Genomic DNA, 22515 nt, shown 5'->3' on the forward strand with positions numbered 1-22515 from the left:
GGAAAACTACTGGTATTTTCTAAAGGCAAGACCTGAATGACTGAAGCCAAGGGTTTTAGAAGAACAATAGGGAAAAGTGTTAAAAAAGAGTTGAGTGTCTAGGAGGAGGCAATCAGGTTGGTAAGGGTCTGAAGATCATGTTCTATAAGGATAATTAAAGGAACTGAGGTTATTTATACTGGAGAGGATACTTGGGTGGGGACACGATAGCTAGCTTCAAGAATTTGAAGGGCTATCCTGGGGAAGAGAGATCATACTTGTTCTGCTTGGCTTGGCCCTCCAAGGTAGAACTAAACTGCAGGTGAAAATTGTGGAGGAAGACAGCCTTGATGTAAGCAGAAACTTTCTAACGATGAGAGATATTAAAAAATGGGATGGGCTGCCTCAGGTGTCTTCAGGAAAAAATTGGATGACCCCTTCTCAGGTGCCTTGTAGACAGGATTCTTGCTCAGATGAGTTGGACCATATGACCACCGAGGTTTTTTCTAGTTCTAAGATTCTGTAAAAGAAAGAGAGAGTGGGTTAGATTGAGAGGGCCTGGAATGCCAGGCTGAAGTGTTTCTGACTTTATCATGTATATAGGCAGAGGGATGCCTGAAAGACTTTAAGCTGGGGAGTGACTTGTTTACAGTGTTCACAGAGATCTGTTTCAAATGAGACATCCAAAGCTTCAAGTTTCCCTCTTTCCTTTTCTCCCTTTCTCTCTTGTAAACCAATCCTCGCTGGGAAAATGTTTGCTTTCCTAGTCCAGATTTAATAGGCATAATCTGACACACAAATATCCTAGGTCCTCAAACTGCTACAGATCAGGCTCCAGACATAGTGCCTCTGAAATGACCATACAACTTCCATATATCCATACAACTTTCAAAATTAACGGGGGTGAGTGGGGGTGGGATGGGGAGAACTCTCAGCCTTAGTTTCTTCATCTGTAAAATGGGTGCGGGGGTTTAAACTCCAGGGCCTCTAAGCCCCTGTGAGATTGAAATCTATGATCCTGATAAGTAGAGGGGGAGGGAGAACAGAATAGGAGGCTGCGGCAACAGTTGCTGGGGTTTCTCTCAAGCTGCTTTTACAATTTAAATGACGGGTATTTCAAATGTCTGGCAAGCACATGCTTGAAGATGTATGGGGCTGGGGGGGAGGCCCAGAGTCATTCCTCACCATATGGTTTGTGTTTCCAGGTTTTTGCTTAGCTTGTGCTCACATGAAGATGGAAAATAAATACTGCAGATAAAATGACATGTAATGGGTGGGTGGGTGGGGGGTGCGGTTATTAAACTGCTCCAGAAATAGGGACTGTCTCTTTGCAAAGCAATATGATGGCCAACCTGGTGCTGCTCTCTCACTTATATTCCATTGCGACCTAGTATCCAAAAGGAGGAAAACAGGAGAGACCCCCCCACGTAAGAAGATATTCCCCGCACCGCAGAAGCTCAGGCCTCCCTATCTCCTCTTTCTGCAGCCAGCAGATGGCCCCCCGGTTCCTGTCTCCTCTCCAGGCACAGGGATTTTGTGGTTTGGGTGGTAACTAGGTCTGGCGGCCCAAGTTCCTCCATGCCTCCAGCCGGGTGTGTGGACACCCGGGGCAGGCTCTGGGGCGGCGGGAGGCCCGAGAGTGGGTCCATTCGGGAAGGCTGGCTCTCGCGAGGTGAGGAGTAACTAGAAGGAGGTGGAGAAGGAGGAGGATAGAAGAAAGGAGGAGGAGAAGGAGAAGGAGGAGGAGAAGGAGAAGGAGGGCCGGGTTTGCGTGCGCCCAGCAGTTCCCGGCGGGGCGGGGAGCCACGGCTAGAAAGCGAGGAAATCCTATTCCTCCTCCCCGCCTCCCTTCCCCTCCCCTCCAGGGCTCCTCTCCTCCGCCCCCCTCCCCACGCCTTCCGCTTTCACCTAAGGCCAGTAGGTGTCTGGAGCAGGAAGGAGGGAGGCGAGAGCAGCTGAGGACTGGAGGGAAGCGAGAGCCCCAGCGGGAGGGAGACGGCAGGAGCGGAGGGAGCGAGTGAGGGAGTGAGAGGAGGAGCCGCAGCAGGAGCAGCGGCGGCGGCAGCAGCAGCAGCAGCGGAGGTGGCGGCGGCTGCAGCGGGCGGTCCCAGCCGCCTCTTCCCCGGCTCCCGGTGCGCTGCTTCACCCGTATCCCCTGTCCAGCCTTCGCCAGGAACCTAAGAGGAGTCGTCATGTAGCAGCCACATAGTCATCTCTTATTTGCAACTCTTTTTTTTTGGTGGGGGGAGGGCAGCAACCTTTTTTTTTAAAAATCTTCCTCCCTCCCTGCCTCCTCCCCGCTCCATTTGTGAGCCGCATCTGTTTCTTTAAAGAAAAAAAATTTTCAGGTGCTTAGGAGAGGGTGGAAATAATAAATTATAGTTGAACCAGCTACGTACCCCTCCATAAAGGCCAACAATGACCGAAGAGAGCTCAGAGGTGCCCAAAGAGTTGATAGGTAAGATTCACGATGTTTATTTGTTGTATTTCTCCATCTCCTTCCTCCCCATCCCACCTTCACCTTTCCCTCTTCCCCCCAGGATGACTCCAAGCGAGGACCAAGGTTTGGCAGCGTTGGCAGGGAAGTTTTTCAGGGCTATTGGCTACTATCGTTTTGCCCCCCGCCCCCAAAAGAAAGGGGGAAAAAAGATCAAAGTGTCTTAAAATGCGAAGGAGAGATGGGAGACTGAGTAAGCTACAAGAGGGTTTCGGGGCTGGGAGGCGGCGGGCAGAGGCGAGCTCTCCCGCGGCTGCCTCTGCGCTACGCTACGCTGCTGGAGGAGAGGTTTGCAGAGAGAGTGGAGGGGAGGGAAGGGAACGGGAAGAGAGAGGGGAGGGGCTATGGTAGGGAGGGAGGCTCCGATTTGGAGTTCGGGAGGCTGGGAAGGAAAACCTGGCTGAGCGCTTAAACCTCCCAGTCTGCCACAAACTCCGAGGAAGTTCCTCGCAGCAGCCCTGGGGGCGTAGTGGCGGCTGGAGGAGGTTGAGGACATGCCCACCTCTCTCACCCCAGAGCGCATCATCCATCCTCCTGGCGGCTTGGCTTCTGCCTTCCACCCTCGGCGCGCTCGCCCAGCTCCGCAGTCCCTGCCTTTCGCTAGCACTGTGCCATGCTGTTCTGGTTAAGCGATTGCGCCTGGAAAGGCGTGGCTTGGAGTAGCCAGTGGAGCTTGGGGGTGGGGGGGGGCAAGGGGATGGAGAGGGTGTAAAAAAGGCTGACGTAAACTCGGGCCAGGAAATTGAGAGTTAATAATAAAAACTTGCCTTTAATAATGATTAACCGCCGCCCTCCATCCTAAATCCTTTTGTGACTCAGCCAAGGTGACCTGTTGTTTGGAGACCCTCTGAGATAGTCACACTTGGGGAAGTAAACCATGCTTAGGGAGACATTTTTAAGACGTTGCTTGGGAGTCTAGGGTCCTCGGCCATGAGCAATAGGTTTCAGGACTTTCAGGTTTAAAACAAGGTTGCGGTCAGTGCTTCATAAAAGGTATTAGAGTCTAAGGTAGATTGTGTGAGATACTGTTTTTAGACTTAGTGGAAGTGGGAGTGGAAGACTACTATTGCTCTCTCTGTGTGTGCATGTGCGTGTGTGTATGTATCTGTATGTATATGTGGTTTAGCCCCAGTGACCCACATCCCTTGACTAAGCCTTCACTGGCATACCGGACAGCCTACAATTCAAGGCAGCTGATGTTTGGCACAGACCACAAGAGGAAGTTTCCAAATGCTCATCAGTCTGCATTTGTGGAATTTGTCTCTCTGGTTTCTGTCTTAAGACAGTAAATATTCTTAGGAAAGTTAGTGCTCTTTTTGTGTGTGCTAATTCAGCAGGTAAAATAATGCAAAAATAAAACCCCGAACTGTTGCTAGACTTTGTTGAAGTCAGTGCTTTTGGTGAATTTCAAAAGGAAAAGTGACTTTTAGCCAAATTCAGACTACATTTAAAGGGTAAGAAGTTACTTTTTTATGCCTAGGAGAATCACTCCATCATCTCCCCTTTCAGTCTGCAAGTATATTTCATATGTGTGTGTATGTATATACTTACATATGTGTGTATACACATACATATATACATCTATGCAAGTGTATATATATATACATAATAGTTGTATATGTATGTGTAACACTCTTTATATGTATATATATACATATACATATACATGTATATGTATATATATAAATTTGTATATGTGTGTATAAACCTGCAAGGCCTTTTCTGCCTTTTTGTTTTGTTAGGGTGTCACATCTCCTTCAGGATAGAATGGACTTTTCCACCATGCAAAAGTTAGGGTGTTACATCTCCTTCAGGATAGAATGGACTTTTCCATCATGCAAAAGAAACTTGCCCAGGCAAGGAAGACACTTTCCAATCCTGAGAGCTCCTGGAGAGGTCCTTTTTAGATCAGGAGAGGGCTTGAGGTGGAAGGGGAATTCTTATTAGGAAACCTGAGGAGTGAGGAGATAAGTTTAACAGTAGGAAGTACTGCACATTTTTAATCAGGGAAATGTGTTATTCTTTGCTTAGTAATAGAAAGTTTAGATGGCCACATATGCTCAAGAAAAAAATGGCTGAAATAAATTAGTGGTAAATAATATAAATTAGAATAGAATAATATAGAATAGAATAAAATAGAATAAAATAAATTAGAAATTAGTGGTAAGGGAACATGACACACCTGACAAAAAGGGTTCACTGCAAATCTGAAATCCGACTCATTTATTAACAGCACAGTCACTTCTTGCTGGTTTGTTTACATGTCCCTCTACCCAGATTGACCACTTCCTTACTCCCATTTTACCATTTTTACAACTTAGTCAGCCCCAGGATGTCCAAGTTGGATTTTGAATGGGCTAGGTCAGGACCTCCTGATTTTCATTTTACCTTTTTTTCCCCCTTGTAAATGACTGAAAGGCACTCTTTTGACCTGCTCTGTCCAGTTAGTTGCGTGTCACAACCTCATCCAGAGCTCTATATGCCGTTAACCCAAGGCTCTTAGAAAACAATTGTTTAATAAAACTGGACAAAACATTTCATGCCTCTTTCCCTCCTTGCCATGTGTACACTTGGGGTTCCTTATCATGAGGGTCCATTATCATCCCTTATCTTGGAATTCTATAGAGTATTGCTCTGGTGGGGGCTAACTATGATGGCAACCCTCCTTGGATGTTCTGACATGATCTTTTCCCTTAATCACCCTCTGCCACCCCATGCTTTGTTCCTTGTCCTTCAAGGTCTACTTCCTTCTCTATCACTAAGTTTTTGTTAAGCACTTACTGTGTGCCAGGCACTATGCTGGGATGCTAAGACAAAAGTAAAATAACCTTGCCCCCAAGGAGCTAACATTTTAATGGTGCCTACATTTCATTTGATGATCTCATTGGCTACCATGGTTTCATTTATCACTTCTATACAGATGACGATGGGATCTGCTTGTCTAGCCCTAATCTCTCTCTTAACCTCTAATCTCTGCCTGTTAGAACTCTAGAACCGTGTTTCTCACAGGCATCTTAAACTCAGTGGGCTTAAAACTGAACTCATTTTTCCTTCCAGACTTTCCTTCTTCCTAACTTTCCTATTACTGTTGAGGGTACTGCCATCCTCCTAGTCACTCAAGCTTACAATCTAGGTGTTATTCTCAATTCCACACTTTCACCTCCCCCCTCCTCCATATTGAATCAGTTGTCAAGTCTTGTCATTTCTGCCTTTACAATACCTCTTGTATAAGGTCCCTTCTCTCCTCTGACATTGCCATCACCCTGGTATGGGCCCTCATCACCTCCCGCTTAGATTATTGCCATAGTTTGTTGGTTGGTGTCCCTGCGTCAGGTCTCTCCCTGCTCCAACTCCAGTGGCTCCCTGTTACCTCTAGGATCAAATAGAAACTCTTCTGTTTGGCATTCAAAATCTTTTATAACCTGACCCCCTCCTACCTTTCCAGTCTTTTTATGCCTTATTCCCTTCCATGTACTCTGCAATCCAGTGACATTGACCTTACAGTTCCTGGCACAGGATGTTCCATCTTGACCTGTTTTCTTCCTTCTTTTGACTTCTTTCACTGTCTATCCCCCCATTCCTAGAACATTTCTCTCCTCATCTCTGATCCCTACTTTCCATATATTCCCTCAGGTCTCAGCTAAAGTCTCCCCTTCTGCAGGAAGGCTTTCCTAGTCTTAATCCTAATGCCTTCCTTGTGAGAATACCCACAATTTATCCTTTATGTAGCTTGTTTTTCAGTTGTTTGCATATTGTTTTTCCCTATTAGACTGGGAGAACAAGAACTGGTTTTTTTTCCTTATTTTTTATCCCCAATGTTTAGTATAGTGCCTGGCACAGAGTAGGTCCTTAATAAATGCTAGTTGAGTGACAAGTACATGTAAGTATAAGATATATATATATACACATATGTATGCATATGTATGTGTATACATATATATAGATATATACACACATATATATGTAAATACATGTATACATATGCATACACAGAATGATGTATGATACACTTGATATATATAGAATGAATGTCAGGTAGTTTTGGGGAGGGAGTTCATTAGGAGCTTTGTTTGTATGGGGGAAGGATCAGGAAAGTCTTCATGGAGAGGGTGTTTCTTCAGCTGAGTTCTAAAAGAAACCAGGAATTCTAAGAGGCCTTCTTGGCTTCTAGCACCTATTGACCTCTCTCTTCTGAATTCCTATAGTGCTTATTATATGTCATACGTTTAGTTTTTGGTCATTTTGTTGTTTTAGGAATCTGTTTCATGTGTATGTCTTGTCTCCATAATAAAATTATAAGTTCTTCCAGGATCGAAACAAGTTTTAAGCTTCTCTCTCACTATTCCTAGTTCAGCGAAAGTTGGTGTCTAATAAATGCTGGGTTCAGAATATCTGATAATAATGAGAACAGTTTGATATTAACATTTCCTTTGCTAGAAGAATCATCCCTTTTCTCTCTTTCTAATTGATTTTTTTTCTTGTTATGACAGTATATAATTAAGCCATTCTCTTTTTTTGCAGAAAGTATCAAGGATGTTATTGGCAGGAAGATTAAAATTGCAGTAAAAAAGAAAGTAAAGTTGGAAGTCAAGGGAGACAAAGTAGAAAACAAAGTATTGGTAAGCATTTTTTCCCATTAAAATGATTTGGAAGTATAAATGTACTTTCCACATTTTTGCTGGTTTAATTTGTATGGCAGACTGGTTTTGCATTTGTGTAGGACTCTTTTGGATACATTGTTTGAAAGATCTGAAAATCATTTTGTGTTTACTGGGAGATCTTTTAATTGAGTATTGGTATATCCAAAGTATAGAAATATCTTGGTGATCTACTTTTTGGACATTTAATTCCTTTAGATTATAAAACCCAGCCATGTGTTTTGTCATCATTTATGGTCTTTTGTCAATTTATTTTGCAAAATATGATGTTATTTAAGTGAGTTATTTATAACAAATACAAATAGTAATGGGAGGAAAAATGAAGTTTCTTGTCTCATGCCATCCTGGTAATTTTTCTTGACTGTTGTCTTTATCTATGCTATGAGTAATAATTTGATGCTCTGTGATGTGAGGGGATTTGGTCTTATTTTTCATTGTATTCCTCCACAGTTCCTAGAATGATGCCTTCCGTATAGTAGGTGCTTAAATTTTTTGAATGGATACTAATGTATCCGTGACAAAATGCAACATTGCATGTATGATATTTGATGTAACAAAAGGTAATTTAGGCTATCACTTATTTTTTTGAGTATAGCATGCCTGTTCACAGGAGGATAGAACTAAGGTAAGTCAGTATTATCTTATGTGGTAGATTGAAACTCATACAACATTCAAATTGAGTCATTTGTGATGGAGCTGTGGCTTAAGAGAAATGTGGCAATTGGATTTTAATGCTTGCCAGTCAGTTTTAAAAATGGTCATCTATTCTAGTTTCAATTTGTATGGAACCAAAATTATTTTATTTTGTGTCTCTCCCTGTTAGTTAGTCTCAGAGTAATACAGATGTCAGGGATACTGATATCCTGATTAACGTAAACCCTTTGAGGGCAGGAATGATTTTTTTTTTTAATCTTTGTATTGTCAGTATCTAGCACAGTATCCTTCACATAATAAACACTTAAAGTTTGTTGAGTTAAATTTATTGTAGAAAAGTACATTTTATACATTTTCCTGAAGATGCAATCACTTAACTTGTAATCCATGGAGGGAGGGGAATCATGTCTTATATAAAAACCTTGCATCTCCTTCAGTGTTTGGCACAGTGATTGACACAAAGTATGCACTTGATAAATCTTTGTTGCCTTAAATGAGAGTTGTATTTCTCAAAAAAAAAAATCTGATTTTATTATTGTGAACACCCCTTCCACTGCTGCAGATTAGGGCCCCTCCTCATCTTAGTTTCATGAGCTGCTGTGGCTCTTCCTCAGATGGCAGACAAAGCCTATCTATCTCTCAGTCTAAATCTTTCCAGCTTGATTCTACCTGCTGGAGTTTCTTTTCCGCTGAAATAAACTAGGGTCACCTCCGTGCTGTGATGAGGCATTTGGAGTAGGACTTCAGTGGAGGAACAGCTTTCTTAGGAATTTTTGTAAGTAGCTTTAGGATATGTGATTGCCATCCCTAGTGATTATAGGTAGGGACTGTGCATATTGATTGATGACCTCTATTTCTTTGCAATCTATGTTTATAGGTCAGGATGACAGATTCACTGAAGCAGTAAAGCTTGATTGACTTTTGACCTGCAACAAAATGTGCTTATATATACCAAGGCAACCAGTAGGGAATTGTTGGGGTCAAGATTCTGTTTCATTTATATGTTGAGCATGCTTTATTAAAATAATAAGACCTGATTTAATATAATCCAGCATATAAAAGGGTTGTTTTTGCTTTTTCTGGGAATAGTTTTTGTCTTGTAATGTAAGGCAGGTTTATAGTGGTAAGTTCTTCAAGGAAAGGGCTCTCTTTTTTTGAATTTTCACATCATAGAATATCATAGAAGCTTAAACAAAAGGGCACTTCATAGTATTTGGTATTAATAATGAATGTATTTTACAACAGCACAACTATGAACCCCATAAATATCAAGGTTATGCCTGTCAATCTTGATATGGGTCAGAAAAGTTTTTTATTCCCCTAACAAGTAAATTGACAAATTCATTGAATTACATTTCTTAAAACTGTGCAATTATTAGCACACAACATCAAGCATGTTAAGTTTCCTTTACATTGATCATAATTTGGATTTTACTCATAGTATATAAAATAACTGACGGAGCTTAGAAAAGACCTTTTTAAAGAAATTCATAATTTTTTTTTCAGAATTAGGTAATTTTAGCAGAACTATGCACTTGATTGAAATAATGAACTATTCTTTCCCAGATTTTGATTTTAAGCAGTTGCTCAGGTAATAAACTTGGAGCTTGGTTTAAATTTGTTGTGGTTTTTAGTTACTTATATGGGCAAAAATTGCTAAAAGTAATAATTTCAGCCTTTAGAAAGTCTCTCTAGCAAGCTCAAATTTATTTTAGCTTTAGATTTCAAGAAGGAACTTACCCCCAATAATTTTAAATTAAATGAAGTTCTAATCACTAATTCAGCTTCATAAATTTTCAATTGTCCTTTATATTTTTAATTTCTTCTTTTCTATTTGTTACCAATCCATTAAAGTGGGATGCAAGTTTCTATACAATTTACAATTACTACTATGTATTATCTATTTTGTTTTATGCAGAATTATAGGATATGAGTTGGGAGAACTTCAGAGATCATCTAGGGTCTAGGTCAGAAGTTCTTCATCTGTTTTATATCATAGACTCCACTGGCAGCCTGTTGAAACTTATGGACCCCTTTTCAGAATAATGCTTTTAAACAATTGAAGAAAATGCTAAATTTCAGTTAGGAGTTAGTGAAAATGAAGATGCGTTTTTTTTTTCCATGTTCCATGTTCATGTGCCTGTTGAAACCTAGAGGTCTGTGGATCCAGGTTAGGAACCCTTGGTCTACCAACCTTACTCGAATAATGTACAATATCCCCAATAAATGGCCTTCCAAGATCTGCTTGTATTTGCTGAGAGAAAGTCTATCCATTCCCCTCTAAACCAACTTAATCTATTTTTAGACTTCTCTAATTGTTAGGAAGTGTATAGCCAAAATTTTCCTCCCTGGAACTTGTACCCTTTGGTCCTACTTCTGACTCCGCCACATCCGATCTAAATCAGTAACTTTCAGCCATTGCACCTGATTCTCAGGGACCAGGTAAAGCAAGTCTAATCTCTTCACATGATGGTGTCTCAGATACAGTCCTAGTTCTTTCAGCTGCTTCTCCTATGCCATAGTTTGTATTTTCATGATCTTGGTCACTGTCCTCTAGAACATACTCCAATTTATCAGTGTCTTTGCAGAGACATAATGTTCACAACTAGAAGTAAAGATGAGAGCTCACGGGTGTACAGCAGGACTACCACATCCCTTATGCATATGTTTCCTATTATTTAGCCACAAATCACAATGGTTCTTTTCACTGCCATAGCATATTGCTCATTTGTATTGAGTTGGCTAGTACAGGTAGTGAGTTGAAGCAGAGAAACCGTGGCCCTGGAGTCTGCAGAGATCATTAGACTGTGAGCTTCTTATTGCACTTTCTTTGCATCCCCAGAGCTTATCACAATGCCTGACACATAATAGCACTTAATAAATGGTTTTTGACTCGATGAACTAGGTTTATATCCTGGTGCCAATATTTACCAGCTGTGTGATTTTGGGCAAGTTATTTTCCTTCGCTGTTTCCTCTTCTGTGAAGCAGAGATAACACTATTTGTATTACTTGCCTTATAGAATTGTTGTGGAAAAACAAAGTTCTCCCAAAACATTAAACCACTAGAATAAAAATTAGAAATGGGAGTTATTATAGAATGCCAAGGTCTTAAAAAAGAATTCTCTACTTGTACATGTGATTCTATGCCATCCTCCTTACCCTTGTACTTCACTGACTCCTTCCCTTTCTTCCAAGGAGTGTGTTTTCCTGTCTCTGTTTCTGCCTTTTTTTTTTTATACGTGCTTGCCAACAATTTAAACTATTTCTGAATTAGCCTCGTAGCTGGAAGATCCATTATAGACACTTTCAGAGGAAAAAAGTAAATGACATGGTTTATGTGCAGCCAGGTCTACTGCATCATCACAGGATTTGCAGAATGTTACAGCTAAAAGGGGCGTTAGAGTTCGTCTACACTACAGCCTAAACTCTAATTTTTCAGATGAGATCATTAAGTCACTTTTTCAAGTTAAATGACAAGATCTTAGATCTAGAGATGGAAGCAATCTTAAAGGATGTCTAATCTAACCCCTTGTTTTAAATATGAGGAAAATAAAGACTCAGAAAAGTCATAAACTTCTCTGAGGTCATATAGCTACTATGTAATGGAATAAGCATTTGAATACAGGCCATGTACCTCTAAAACCAATGCTATTCCTATTTTAGTCAGTCATGCAACAAGCACTTATTAAGTGCCTACTGTATGCCAGGCACTGTGCTTAGTACTTTACAAATTCTGTCTCATTTAATTTTCACCACAGTCTTGGGAAGTAGGGGCTACTTGCCTTTCACTGCATAATCATTGAAGATTTTATGAGAATTTTTTGCAAAAAGGTGGGGTGTGATCATTATGTGAAGCTTTAAAAAAATTGTGCTAGTATTACTTAAAAATCATTTATTATTATTAAACTGTCTTTGGTGCAAGATTAGGATGCATGGAATACTCGTGAATATATGTTAAAATTGGATACTGACAGTGCTGGTGAGCTGAGAATTCTAGGCTCACTGCTCAAATGCGTATTCATCTGCCTCTGGTGAATACATTGCTACTCTGTTTACCTTTTAAGCAGCATAATGAGAAGAATTATACCATGCGATGATTATGTGATGAAAGGTCATAAACCCATTTTTGGACTGAAAAAAACCACACAGGATGTGACTGATTATGTGGTGAAATACAGTATTATTGTCTTCATTTTGCAGTTGAGAAAACTAAGGTTTGACAAGTTAGTAATGCAAATACAAACAAAAAGAAAGTCCCTGTCCTCAAGGAGCTTACTTTCTACTCAGAAGGAATAGAAAAGCTGGGAGGAGGTGGGGAGGAGAGGGGCGATACTCTATCTCCTAGTGGCAGGTAGATAGTGGTAGAGCTTGGAGTAGAACCTGTATCTCTCTGCTCCCAGGTCTGTGGCCTTATTTTAAAACTGTGTTGTATTGATGGGGTTTTTTTTTTTAATATTGGGAAGAAAAAGGGACACCAGTATTTATTAAACATCCACTATGTGCCAGGTACTTTAAAAATATTGTTCCATTTAATCCTCAGAGGTAGGTGTTACTGTTATCCCTATTTTATATTTGAGGTAGACATAGGTTAAATGACTTGCCCAAGATCACACAGCCAGTAAGTGTCTGAGACTGAATTTGAGCTCAGATCTTCCTGATTTCAGGCTCAGTTCTCTATCTACTGTGCCACCTTGCTGGCCATTTTGCTGTGTGACATTTCAAGCCTTTGAAGGGAGTAATAGCCAGAAATAGTGGGATGCTTCCCTTGATAGGGAGGTGGGGAACTGTGTGTTCAGAATTTTGACTTAATAATCAGTTTTGCTTAACTTCTTTTCTTTCTTTTTTTTTTTGACAATGGGAGACTTGTGTGTATGTGTTTGTGTATGTGTGAGAGAAAGGGAGAAAGAAAGAGAGACACAGAGACACAGAGAGAGAGAGAGAGAGCTGAAAGGGGGTTGATAGTGCCATAGAGGAAAATGTCTGATATAATAAAATTTTTTAAAGGACAACAGTGATAAAAAAAAAATGAATGGGTTCAATGATAACCAAGGTCATCTTTTCCATTTCATAGTGTGTTTGATTCTATGTCAGAAATCCCAGTTTTATGCCAGTTATTCTTGATTTTTATATGTATAGAGATTTTGAAACAATTTTTTTCCTTATATGATGTACTTTACATAAAAGGTAAGAAGAAACTATTTTATCCCATGTCTGTTTTAAAAACTGATAACATTGGTGCATGAGTACTTGATGCTGGGGCGCTTTCCTCCTTACTGAAATACAAGGTAAAGAAGGGACATATCCAAGATTTCAATTGACTTAAAAGGCCTCTTTCCTTTCCAGAAGTGCCCTTCCTCTGAGCTCTGTTTCCCCTTCTTTAGGATCATAGTGTTAAGAGAAGGGAATCACAGTGCTAAGGTGCCTTGAACAAAGCAGTGGACATTGACACTTAGAATGTTTGGGACCACTTTGCCAAAAGCATTCTTAATATGTGACTACAAAACAAGGTGAGAAGTGAATCTGATAAGACTGATCAGATGTAGAAACCATCTAATTGTTCTTCTCTGTAGAAATCATCTACAGGCATACCTTGGAGATATTTGGGTTTGGTTCCAGACCACTGCAGTAAAGCAAGTATTGCAAAAAAGTGAGTCACATGAATTTTTTGGTGTCCCAGTGCATCTGAAAGCTATGTTCACACTATAGTGAAATCTACTAAGTGTGCAATAGTATCATGTCTTTTAAAAAAAGTATATACCTTAATTAAAAATACTTTATTGCTAAAAAAAAATGCTAACCATCATCTGAGCCTTAAGTGATTTGTAATCTTTGCTGGTGGAGGGTCTTCCCTCGATGTTGATGTCTGCTGACTGACCAGGGTGGTTGATGGTTGCTGAAGGTTGGGTAGCTGTGGCAGTTTCTTAAAATAAGACTACAATGACGTTTGCAGAATGGATTGACTTTTACTTTCATTTGAACACTTAGAGGCCATTATAGGGTTATCAATTGGCCTAATTTCAATGTTATCCTGTCTCAGAGAGTAGGGAGGCTTGAGGAAAGAGAGAGAGACAGGGATTTGGCTGGTAGGTGGAGTAGAGAAAACACATGCAATATTATCAATTAAGTTTGCCCTCTTATATGGGTGAGGTTTGTGGGCCTCAAAACAATTATAACAGTAAAATCAAAGATCACTGATCACAGGTCACCATAACAGATACGGTAATAAAGGAAAAGTTTGAAATATTATGCAGATTATCAAAATGTGGCACAGAGATACAATGTGAGCACATGCTTTTGGTAAAATGGCACTGACAGACTTGCTTCATGCAGGGTTGCCACAAACCTTCAATTTGTAAGTAAAAAAATGCAATATCTTTGAAATACAATAAGGTGAAGTGCAATAAAACAAGGTATGCCTATAAACTCATGGAACTTTAGGAGGAAGAAAGATAGATTGTCCTTAGAACAAGTTTTTTTAATGGGAAGTAGTTTTTTAGTCTCTGAAACTCTTAAAATAAGTTTGAGGGATAGTGAATTTCAGCTCCAGACATTAGGTAGTACCATTCTTAATGGTAGGACCCTTTACAATTATTTTGTGATGCATTGTATGGTGGGGATGATTAGACAAATGGGTAGGTGTTGCCCAGGCTCTCTTCCTTTCTATTTTTACTTCCTAAATGTATTGGTATGATGTATGTGACTTTTAAGATCCCTTGTAGTTCCTGGAGAAGAAGCATGTGGATAGAAAGCTGGCTTGAGAACCAGACAGACCAAGGTTCAAGTGTTGCCTTAGACACATACTAGCTGTGTGACCCTGGGCAAATCACTTAGGCTCCCAGTGTTCTAGGCAACTCTCTAAGACTTTAAGTTGCAGACAAGGGGTTGACCTACATTGGTAGAGGTAGTTTCCCTTGTCCAGGGGCTTCCTTTATTCATGGAATTGTAGGTTTAGTCCTCATCCCTATTCTTCTAGCTCTCATTGGAAATCTCTGAGACTGTTAGGATTTTGACTGAGTGAGGTGTCAAGAAGGATTGAGGAAATTGGTAAGCTACATTTTTCTTGTCAACCCCCTTCTTGTCTGTGTACTAAAAGACCCTTAGAGAGAACTGAATATGTCACATGTCTCTCCCTGTGATGATTCCAAAAACATTAGACTTGTCTTTTTTTGGATTCATCTTAGTTGTTTCCAAGCCATAATACAACCTTGTGATTTTTATCTTGTGTTATCTGTCAATCATTAATTTCCATTCTCAAAGTGTAACTATGAGTAAGACTCAAAACTTCCCTTTTAATTATTGGGCAGCACAGGTGAACAAATGGCTTTTTAATTTATGTCCTTTTAAAAAATAAAAATGAGCCTGAATTACCCATAGCCCTTTAAATTATTCTTCCCACAGAACTCCGTCTCTTAGCTCTGTTAGAGCATCATGATGACAATTAAGCATGTGTTAACCACTGAGACAAAGTTGAAAATCAGAGAGGCGTTATTTGGGTGCCATTATGTATCAAATATTTTACTTGGCAGTGCTATATATAATATATATATATATATGCATATATGTATTTCATTAGTGTAAATATAAACTCAAATACTACTTTTCATTGTTTTGAAGGATTTTTTAAAAAATTCTTAAACAGATAAAATTAGTCTATTCTTAAGCCCAGAAGCAAAATAGTTATTCCCAAACTGTGAACTCATCTGGGTCATTTAAATCTACCAGCAATTGTTTTAAACCAGCAATTGTTTTAAATCTCAAATATTGAAGTGGCACAGGAATAGCTATACTTCCATACCTAGGCCAAGTTCATTTTGCCTGACCAGTCCTGACCAGTATCCAGATTTCCAGATTGTAAAAGCTTAAGCCTATTTAGTAATGGCCTATGACTAAGGTAGTTTTTCTAAAGAAGTTCCACACAGAAATGTGTGCTTTTCTTGGATTTTTTAAAATGCTTCTTTCTTGGCTACTTTGAGATTATAATCCTTTGCCCCATAAGGCATCTGGTCAGTAATTTTTCCAGTTCTTGTCCAGTAATCTTGTCCTGTTCTTGGAGGGATCACTTACATTGAAATGTAAGGCCCTGGGTGAAGTTACCTTACTCTAGGAAAAAAGAACTTTCCCTTGGGGAAAAATGGAGATATCAGGTGAGTGCCTGAGCACACTCAGAATGTGTTTAGAGTTCAGCAGCAAAATATCGACCTCCATTTTTGGATGTGTCAAAAACCAATAGAACTGGCAACAACTATGATAATTAACCCATGGACTTTCAGACTAGGAATCTCGTTGGCATAGGGCTTATCCTAAGTCTGAAATCCTTGCCCTCTTCCTGCAGGTAGAAAGTTCTCTTCTTTTCTAGGAGCCAGTTTCACTTAGACTTAGAAGCTGGGCACAGACCTTCACAGTTAGGTGTTATCTGAGCCGCATTTGAATTTTATTTCCCTATGTATGCTCATTGCCCCAGTTTCTTCTCTGGTGAAGATAGGTGAGTCAAATGACTGTGTGGGGTGATAAAAGCTGTTGAATATATACAAGACTGGGTGTTACTTTTCAGGACTGTTTTTTAAAAACAGATATTCCTTTCATTTCCTCGCCTCTGGGATTTAGCATCACTATAATGGAGGCAATGAGGTACAGCTGAGAGGAGGGTAATGTTGAGTAATATGAAAAAATTCTGTAGAAATGGAAAAGTCAGGAGAGAGCCCATGAGGATCTGGAGGAAAAAAAAAGTCATTTCTTTGAAAATTATGGAAGTTGAAAAATAAAAACTGAATGAAGAAATTTGAATTAGTGTTATAGTGACCGTCTTTCCTTCATTTTGTCAGAAATGGTAACATTTCTTTGTACAGTTTTACATTTTGCCACAATGGGTTAATGTGTAATGAAAATTCACTTCTGACAGGGATAGTGTTTTTTCCTTACCCTTTTCTTCCCAATCAAAAGTGGCTGGTTTGTGTAGAGAAGTGTGGTACAGAAAGAAGCTGGCTTTGGAGGCAAAAGACCTCAAATCCCTTCCCAGTTTACTCTTTGTGTGACTTTGGGCAATACTTTCATTTCTCTCTGGCTCTGTTCCTTACTTGTAAAACAAGGTGGCTGGACTAGGTGGCTTGTCAGTCAACAAGCATTTGTTAAGTGTCTGCTTTAGGCCAGGAACTGTGCTAAGTGCTGGGGATTCAGAGAAAGTGAAATAAAACAAAAACCAAACCACAGACCAACAAAAACCAGGTTCTCCCTGTCTCTGACTCTGATCTCATTTTTGCTTTCAGACTCTGTATACCCTTTCTATGTCCCATTCCCCACTATTTCTCTAAATGCATCACTTTTACAAAGTGCTTGAAGAAATTAGGAGTCCCTCAATGATAGGGAGAAAGTTCTTATGTTTGTACTTTCACTCTATAAATAGAGGAGGACATATTTGTAATTCAGTTGGTAATTTTGTTGTTATTTAGTTGATTAGTCAGGTACAACTCTTTGTGACCCCATTTGGGGTTTTCTTGGCAAAGATACTGGAGTGGCTCCCCATTTCCTTCTCCAGCTCATTTTACAAATGAGGAAACTGAGGCAAACAGGGTGAAATGATTTACCCAGGGTCACACAGATAGTGTCTTAGGCTGAACTTGAACTCAGGTCCATGTGACTCCGCTGCACCACCAACCTGCCCCAAATTGCCAATTAGGATTCACTAAGATTTAAAACTCTGAAAACAACTCCCCCCCCCCCCCCACAAAAAACCAACAAAAAAACAAATATGTGCATATTTAGCCATTCAGTGCCACCTCAAATGTCTTTTCTTAGGGAATGGGGCATGGGAAGGAAACAAGCATTTATTAAGTGCCTACTATGTGCTAGGCTCTGTGCTTTACAAACATTATCTCCTTTGATCTTCACAAGAACACTGTGAGGTCACTGCTATTTTTATCACTTTACAGTTGATGAAACTGAGGCAGACAGGTCAAGTGACTTGCACTGGGTCACATAGCTAGTAATTCTGAGGCTAGTTTTGAAGTGTCAGGTCTTCCTGACTCCTAGGCCCAGGGCTCTGTCCACTGCCTCAAGGCGAGAATTTTTATTCTGATAAATTCAACTTACTGGCTGTGTGACCTTGGGCAAATCACTTCACCATTGTTTGCCTCACTTTCTTCACGTGGGGATGATTAGCACGTGCTTCCTAAGGTTGTTGGAGGTCCAAATGCAATAGTAATTATAAAGCACTTAGAAGAGTGCCTGGCACCTAGGTATGACCATTGTCATTTGGTCTAGTCTCAGTTTGGTTAAGACCAGAACGAAAGGCGGGGTGGGGGAGGGGTAGGGGTGCACCTACAGCCAAACAATGATACACAAATAACAACACCCCACAGCCTGCCAGCACCTGTAGTATATTGGGGGGAGGGACATTGATATTAATAATCACCTTTTCCCTTGCTTCAGGTGATTTTAATCTAAGGGCATTTATAGTCAGAGACACTGGTAGAAACTCAGTTGGAAAAGACTGATAGATTTGACTGAGTACAGTAGGTACGTAGCCCAAATGTTAGCCCTGTGGTTCTCAAAGTGTGGTGCAGGGACTTCTAGGGGTCCTTGAGACCATTTCAGGGGCTCTTTGAAGTCAAAATTATTTTCATAATATTAAATCATTGTAGTTTTTAACACAGTTAAATATTTAACACAGTTCATATTGAGATATAACCCACATAAAAAACAGTTCTTGATAATTTTTAAGCGTGTAAAGTCTGGCACATAGAGTTTGAAATTATTGAACTGATCTGTTCAGCTGTACAGAAGTTCTGTCTTCAGTGGTTGCTGACCAGTATATTCGTATGCTTTTACATTAGGAAGAGAACTATGAGTTTATGTAGCTAACCCTCCCTCTATTGCTAAGGCCTCTATACACCAGTGTCCCTGCTTAAATAGATCCAGTGAAGGTAAGTCTGCCCCCTTCCGCAACCACCTTTTTCTGTATTAGATAGATTTATTCATTGGAGGACTCTTATACAGAACTGAAACATCCTTCTTTGGTGATTGTCACCTGTTTATTCTAGACCTGCATTTTGAGGAAGCTCAGAAAAATTGGTTGCCTCTTTTATGTGATAGTTATTGAAGTATTTGGAGACAGTTATCATGTTTTCCACCTGCCCCCTACCTTCCCACCTGTGACAATACTTTTTCTCTTTTTCTTTTTCATGCCAAATATACCCAGTTTTGTTCTTCTTAGAACTTGACTTCCAGAGCACTCACTGATATTCTTACCCCTCATACGTGATGTCTGGTTTTTCAGTACTGTTATTTGTGGATGCTCTCTCCATTGATCCATGTTGCATCCCCTTCACATCTTAATAGATGTTTTTGTGTGTTGTAGCTGAAAAGGTTCACTCATTGGCCAGTCTCTACAATCTTAACCAGGCTGATCCTTGGATGGCAGAATAACAGTTTGTTGTTTTGTAAGACCTTCCAAAATTTACAGTCTGCTGGACTATTCTTTGAGAACCCTTGTAGTGCGATAGGGCATAGGAATTTTAGTGAAGGAGTTTGTTTACATACCTCTGAAAATATGGTGCCCACAATACTATGGTTATTGTGTGAGATCAGTTTAGAATTCTTTTTTGTGTCACTGTAACAATTAATAGGGGTTTTGAAAAAAATACTTTTGATATAAAATGGTATAAAATGGTGTCATTAAAAATTGGGCAGCTAGGTGGTACAGTGAATACAGCCCTGGACCTTGAGTCAGGAAGACCTGAATTCAGATCCATCCGACTTACTGTGTGACCTTGGGCAAGTCACCTAACCATTGTTTTGCTTCACTTTCTTCATCTGGGGATGATTAACATGTGCTTCCTAAGGTTGTTGGGGGATCAAATGAGATAATAATTATAAAGTGCTTAGAAGAGTGCCTAACACGTAGGTAGCACATATGAATTTTAGCTATTTTTCTTCTTTTTATTGTCTTTACTTTGTCACTATTTTTATCTTATTTATCAGTCTAGAATTAATTGTTCTTTTATAAAAAGTCCTTAGCCTACCTCCATGATCCTTTTGCATCAGGTCTCGAGTTGCATATGGCTCTTTTGCATGTAATCTGAGGCTTTTGGAGATCTCTAATTTCTGTATAATAATAATAATACCTGACACACAGTGTCTTAAAGTTTACAAAGTACTCTCTATACATTATCTCATTTGAGTCTCACAACAACTCTGTGACATGGGTATTACAGATTTTATTATCCCCCTTTTATAGTAAAAAAACTAAGGATCTAAGGAGTGATTGTTTTGTTACCTTAGGCCCTATAGAGACATACAATACAGTAGTTATGTAGCTTTCTTGGTTAATGCTAACTGCAAACATGGCTCCAGGGATTTACAACTGTCTACACTAGCCTCCTGCCTACCTATCCCTCATCTGGCTTGGCTTCTTCTTGGCTGAAACATTGAGAACTAGATTATGAAATTTAGAACTTTGCCCTTGTAGCAGCGACATTTTTATCCTATGTCCTTGAATACTTCCTGATAAATGACTCTCAGTGTGGGTTGTAAATGATTAAGTATATAGCAGTTGAATTAAATATGCATTAGGAAAATTTAGTTATAAGGCAAATAATAAGCCAAATATATAGTTATCATCTTAAGAGATAATTTGAAAGGTTACTCGTACTAAAAACCAATTAAAAAAAGATAATTTGGCATCCTAAAAAAGGGAAATGTGTTCTTTTAGTTTTAGTTTTAGGTTTTTTTCCTGAGGGATTTATGACACCTATACAGCTTATGATAATTTTCCAAAGCAATATAATCTTTTCTCTGTGGAGGCTGGAGATGATAGCAAGTGGAATTTGTTTTTTAAAGTAACAGAAATTTTAGTTTCTCTTTAATATTTTCCAGAAACAGAACCCTCTTCAAAACTGGCTTCTGATAGTAAAAACTTGGACTAGTGATGGTATATTCTCTATATTTCAGCAATTCCTAGTCTCTTGGACCAACATTGGGAGTCTTACAAGAGAGAAGCCACATTTTATATCCTACTTGTCAAGAATAAGGATGAAACAGAGAGCAAAATAGAAATGTTGATATTTTCTTTAAGGTTAAGTATAACCTGAAGGCCCAAGGCCTAAATTAGGCTTATTTGATAGCTAGAATAAATTTAGCTCTTTATTTCTTCAACACCTGTACTATTGGTCTTTTCCTTGGTAGCATCCTTAGGAAAGTAGTTATTGAAATTTCAAAAATGTAGGAAAACAGGCTTATGCATTCTATAAAACTCTGAGCAATGCCTTACAGAGATATTATTTATATTGGTGAATACTGACTCCAGTTTGCAGAGATTTACTTCATGAGATACTTTACTGGTTTATTGCCCTGACTCTTCATCTTAAGTCTCCTGAGCGACATGCTTTTTTTATCAGAACTGTTTTCAAGTTAACTATTTATGAATTATCAGGCTGTTGAAACCCCCCCTTTCAGCAATTTGTCCCCTAGGGATTATTATCTGCTCTCAGAGTTACTAAGTAAACCTTAAGCATTTTGTCCTTTCCCAAAGTAATAATGGTTTGTGGGGAATACCACAGACTATTAGGGGAACTTTTCTGTGTAAAATGAGTTTTGTCTCTTTGTAAGTACACAACCTGTGAGCCAGTTCAGTATTTTATCCCCTCTTGCTGGTTGTTATCAGTACCTCCACAGAGACAATGAATAGTAGCTAGCATATTGTCAATTGCTATACCTTGGCTGCTGTCCCATTGATTTACTCTCATGGCAAGGACTTAATGAATTTGGCATTTGTCTTTATATCTAACACATGTACATTGTCTGTGTATCTGAGCAAACAAGGTCAGCAATATTGTACGTGCAGTGCAGAAAGGGTTTATGGTTGGGTTGCTTTTTTTAATTTAGAGAAATGCTTTGGAAATGATTTCTTTGTAAGTTGAGATGGAGCTTTCCAGTTTTGTATTTTAGGATAAAGGTTTCAGAGAAGAAATAGAACATTTTAACTTACATTTACATAGTACTTTAAGATTTACAGAGCACTTTCCACAAAATAACCCTGTGGAACAGATAGTATAAGTATTCTTACTTTATAGATGATGAAACCTGGGCTTGTCCTGACTTGTCCAAACACAGGTCTTCTGATTCCAAGTCCAGCCCTCTTTTGATTATTTTCATGCTATATTTTCATTCACATTCAAGAATAGTTTGGCTTTCTTTGGTGTGTAATCATCTTGTTCCCAGACTTTTTAAATATCCTACGCTCTTGGCATCTCTGCTAGTTATATTGAGTGTTACCTGTAAGCTGATTCACTAGTCTAATGTGTTCAGCTTTTATTATGAGAACATAATCGTCTAACCACACACTGGGATGAGTAGATAATATTTTGCAAAATTGCCATAGATAAAATACCTCTATATTTTGTTAACTCCAGTTTTAGCCCCCAGTTCTTAGAAATTCTTATTGTGACTGTATTTTGGTCTTTGTCAGGTCAGGCTGTTTCTGAGAGGCAGATTTTTGGGTGTGTTCCCCTTTGCCAGTTCCTCCCTCATCTGGTAAACAGAAGAGTCTTCTATATTTCAGCAGGCATATACCCTCAGGATTTGAAAGTGTAAGAGAGTCATATAATTCAAAAATTAATGTCTAGAGAAAGGACAGTGCAGTAGTAGTATATAAGTATTTCTGCGAATTTTTCCTTTCCCTCCTCGTATATGGACATCACCTTCCGGCTATCATGGTCCTCCTTGAGAATGAA

General features: G+C 39.4%; 1 protein-coding gene across 2 annotated transcripts in view; it reads left to right on the forward strand.

The window, feature by feature from the left end:
- The first annotated feature begins 2255 nt into the window (after nt 1–2255).
- The window catches only part of CARMIL1 (capping protein regulator and myosin 1 linker 1), a 380656-nt gene continuing 360396 nt past the window's right edge, over nt 2256–22515 (forward strand). For both annotated transcript variants that reach the window (XM_036765787.1, XM_036765794.1), the window contains exons 1-2: nt 2256–2437; nt 6998–7095. In XM_036765787.1, coding sequence (XP_036621682.1) covers nt 2398–2437; nt 6998–7095 — 138 coding nt within the window. In that variant the 5' untranslated portion in view covers nt 2256–2397. The remainder of the gene's footprint in view (nt 2438–6997; nt 7096–22515) is intronic.

This window comes from Trichosurus vulpecula, chromosome 1, assembly GCF_011100635.1.
Source record: "Trichosurus vulpecula isolate mTriVul1 chromosome 1, mTriVul1.pri, whole genome shotgun sequence".
Classification (NCBI taxonomy): domain Eukaryota; kingdom Metazoa; phylum Chordata; class Mammalia; order Diprotodontia; family Phalangeridae; genus Trichosurus; species Trichosurus vulpecula.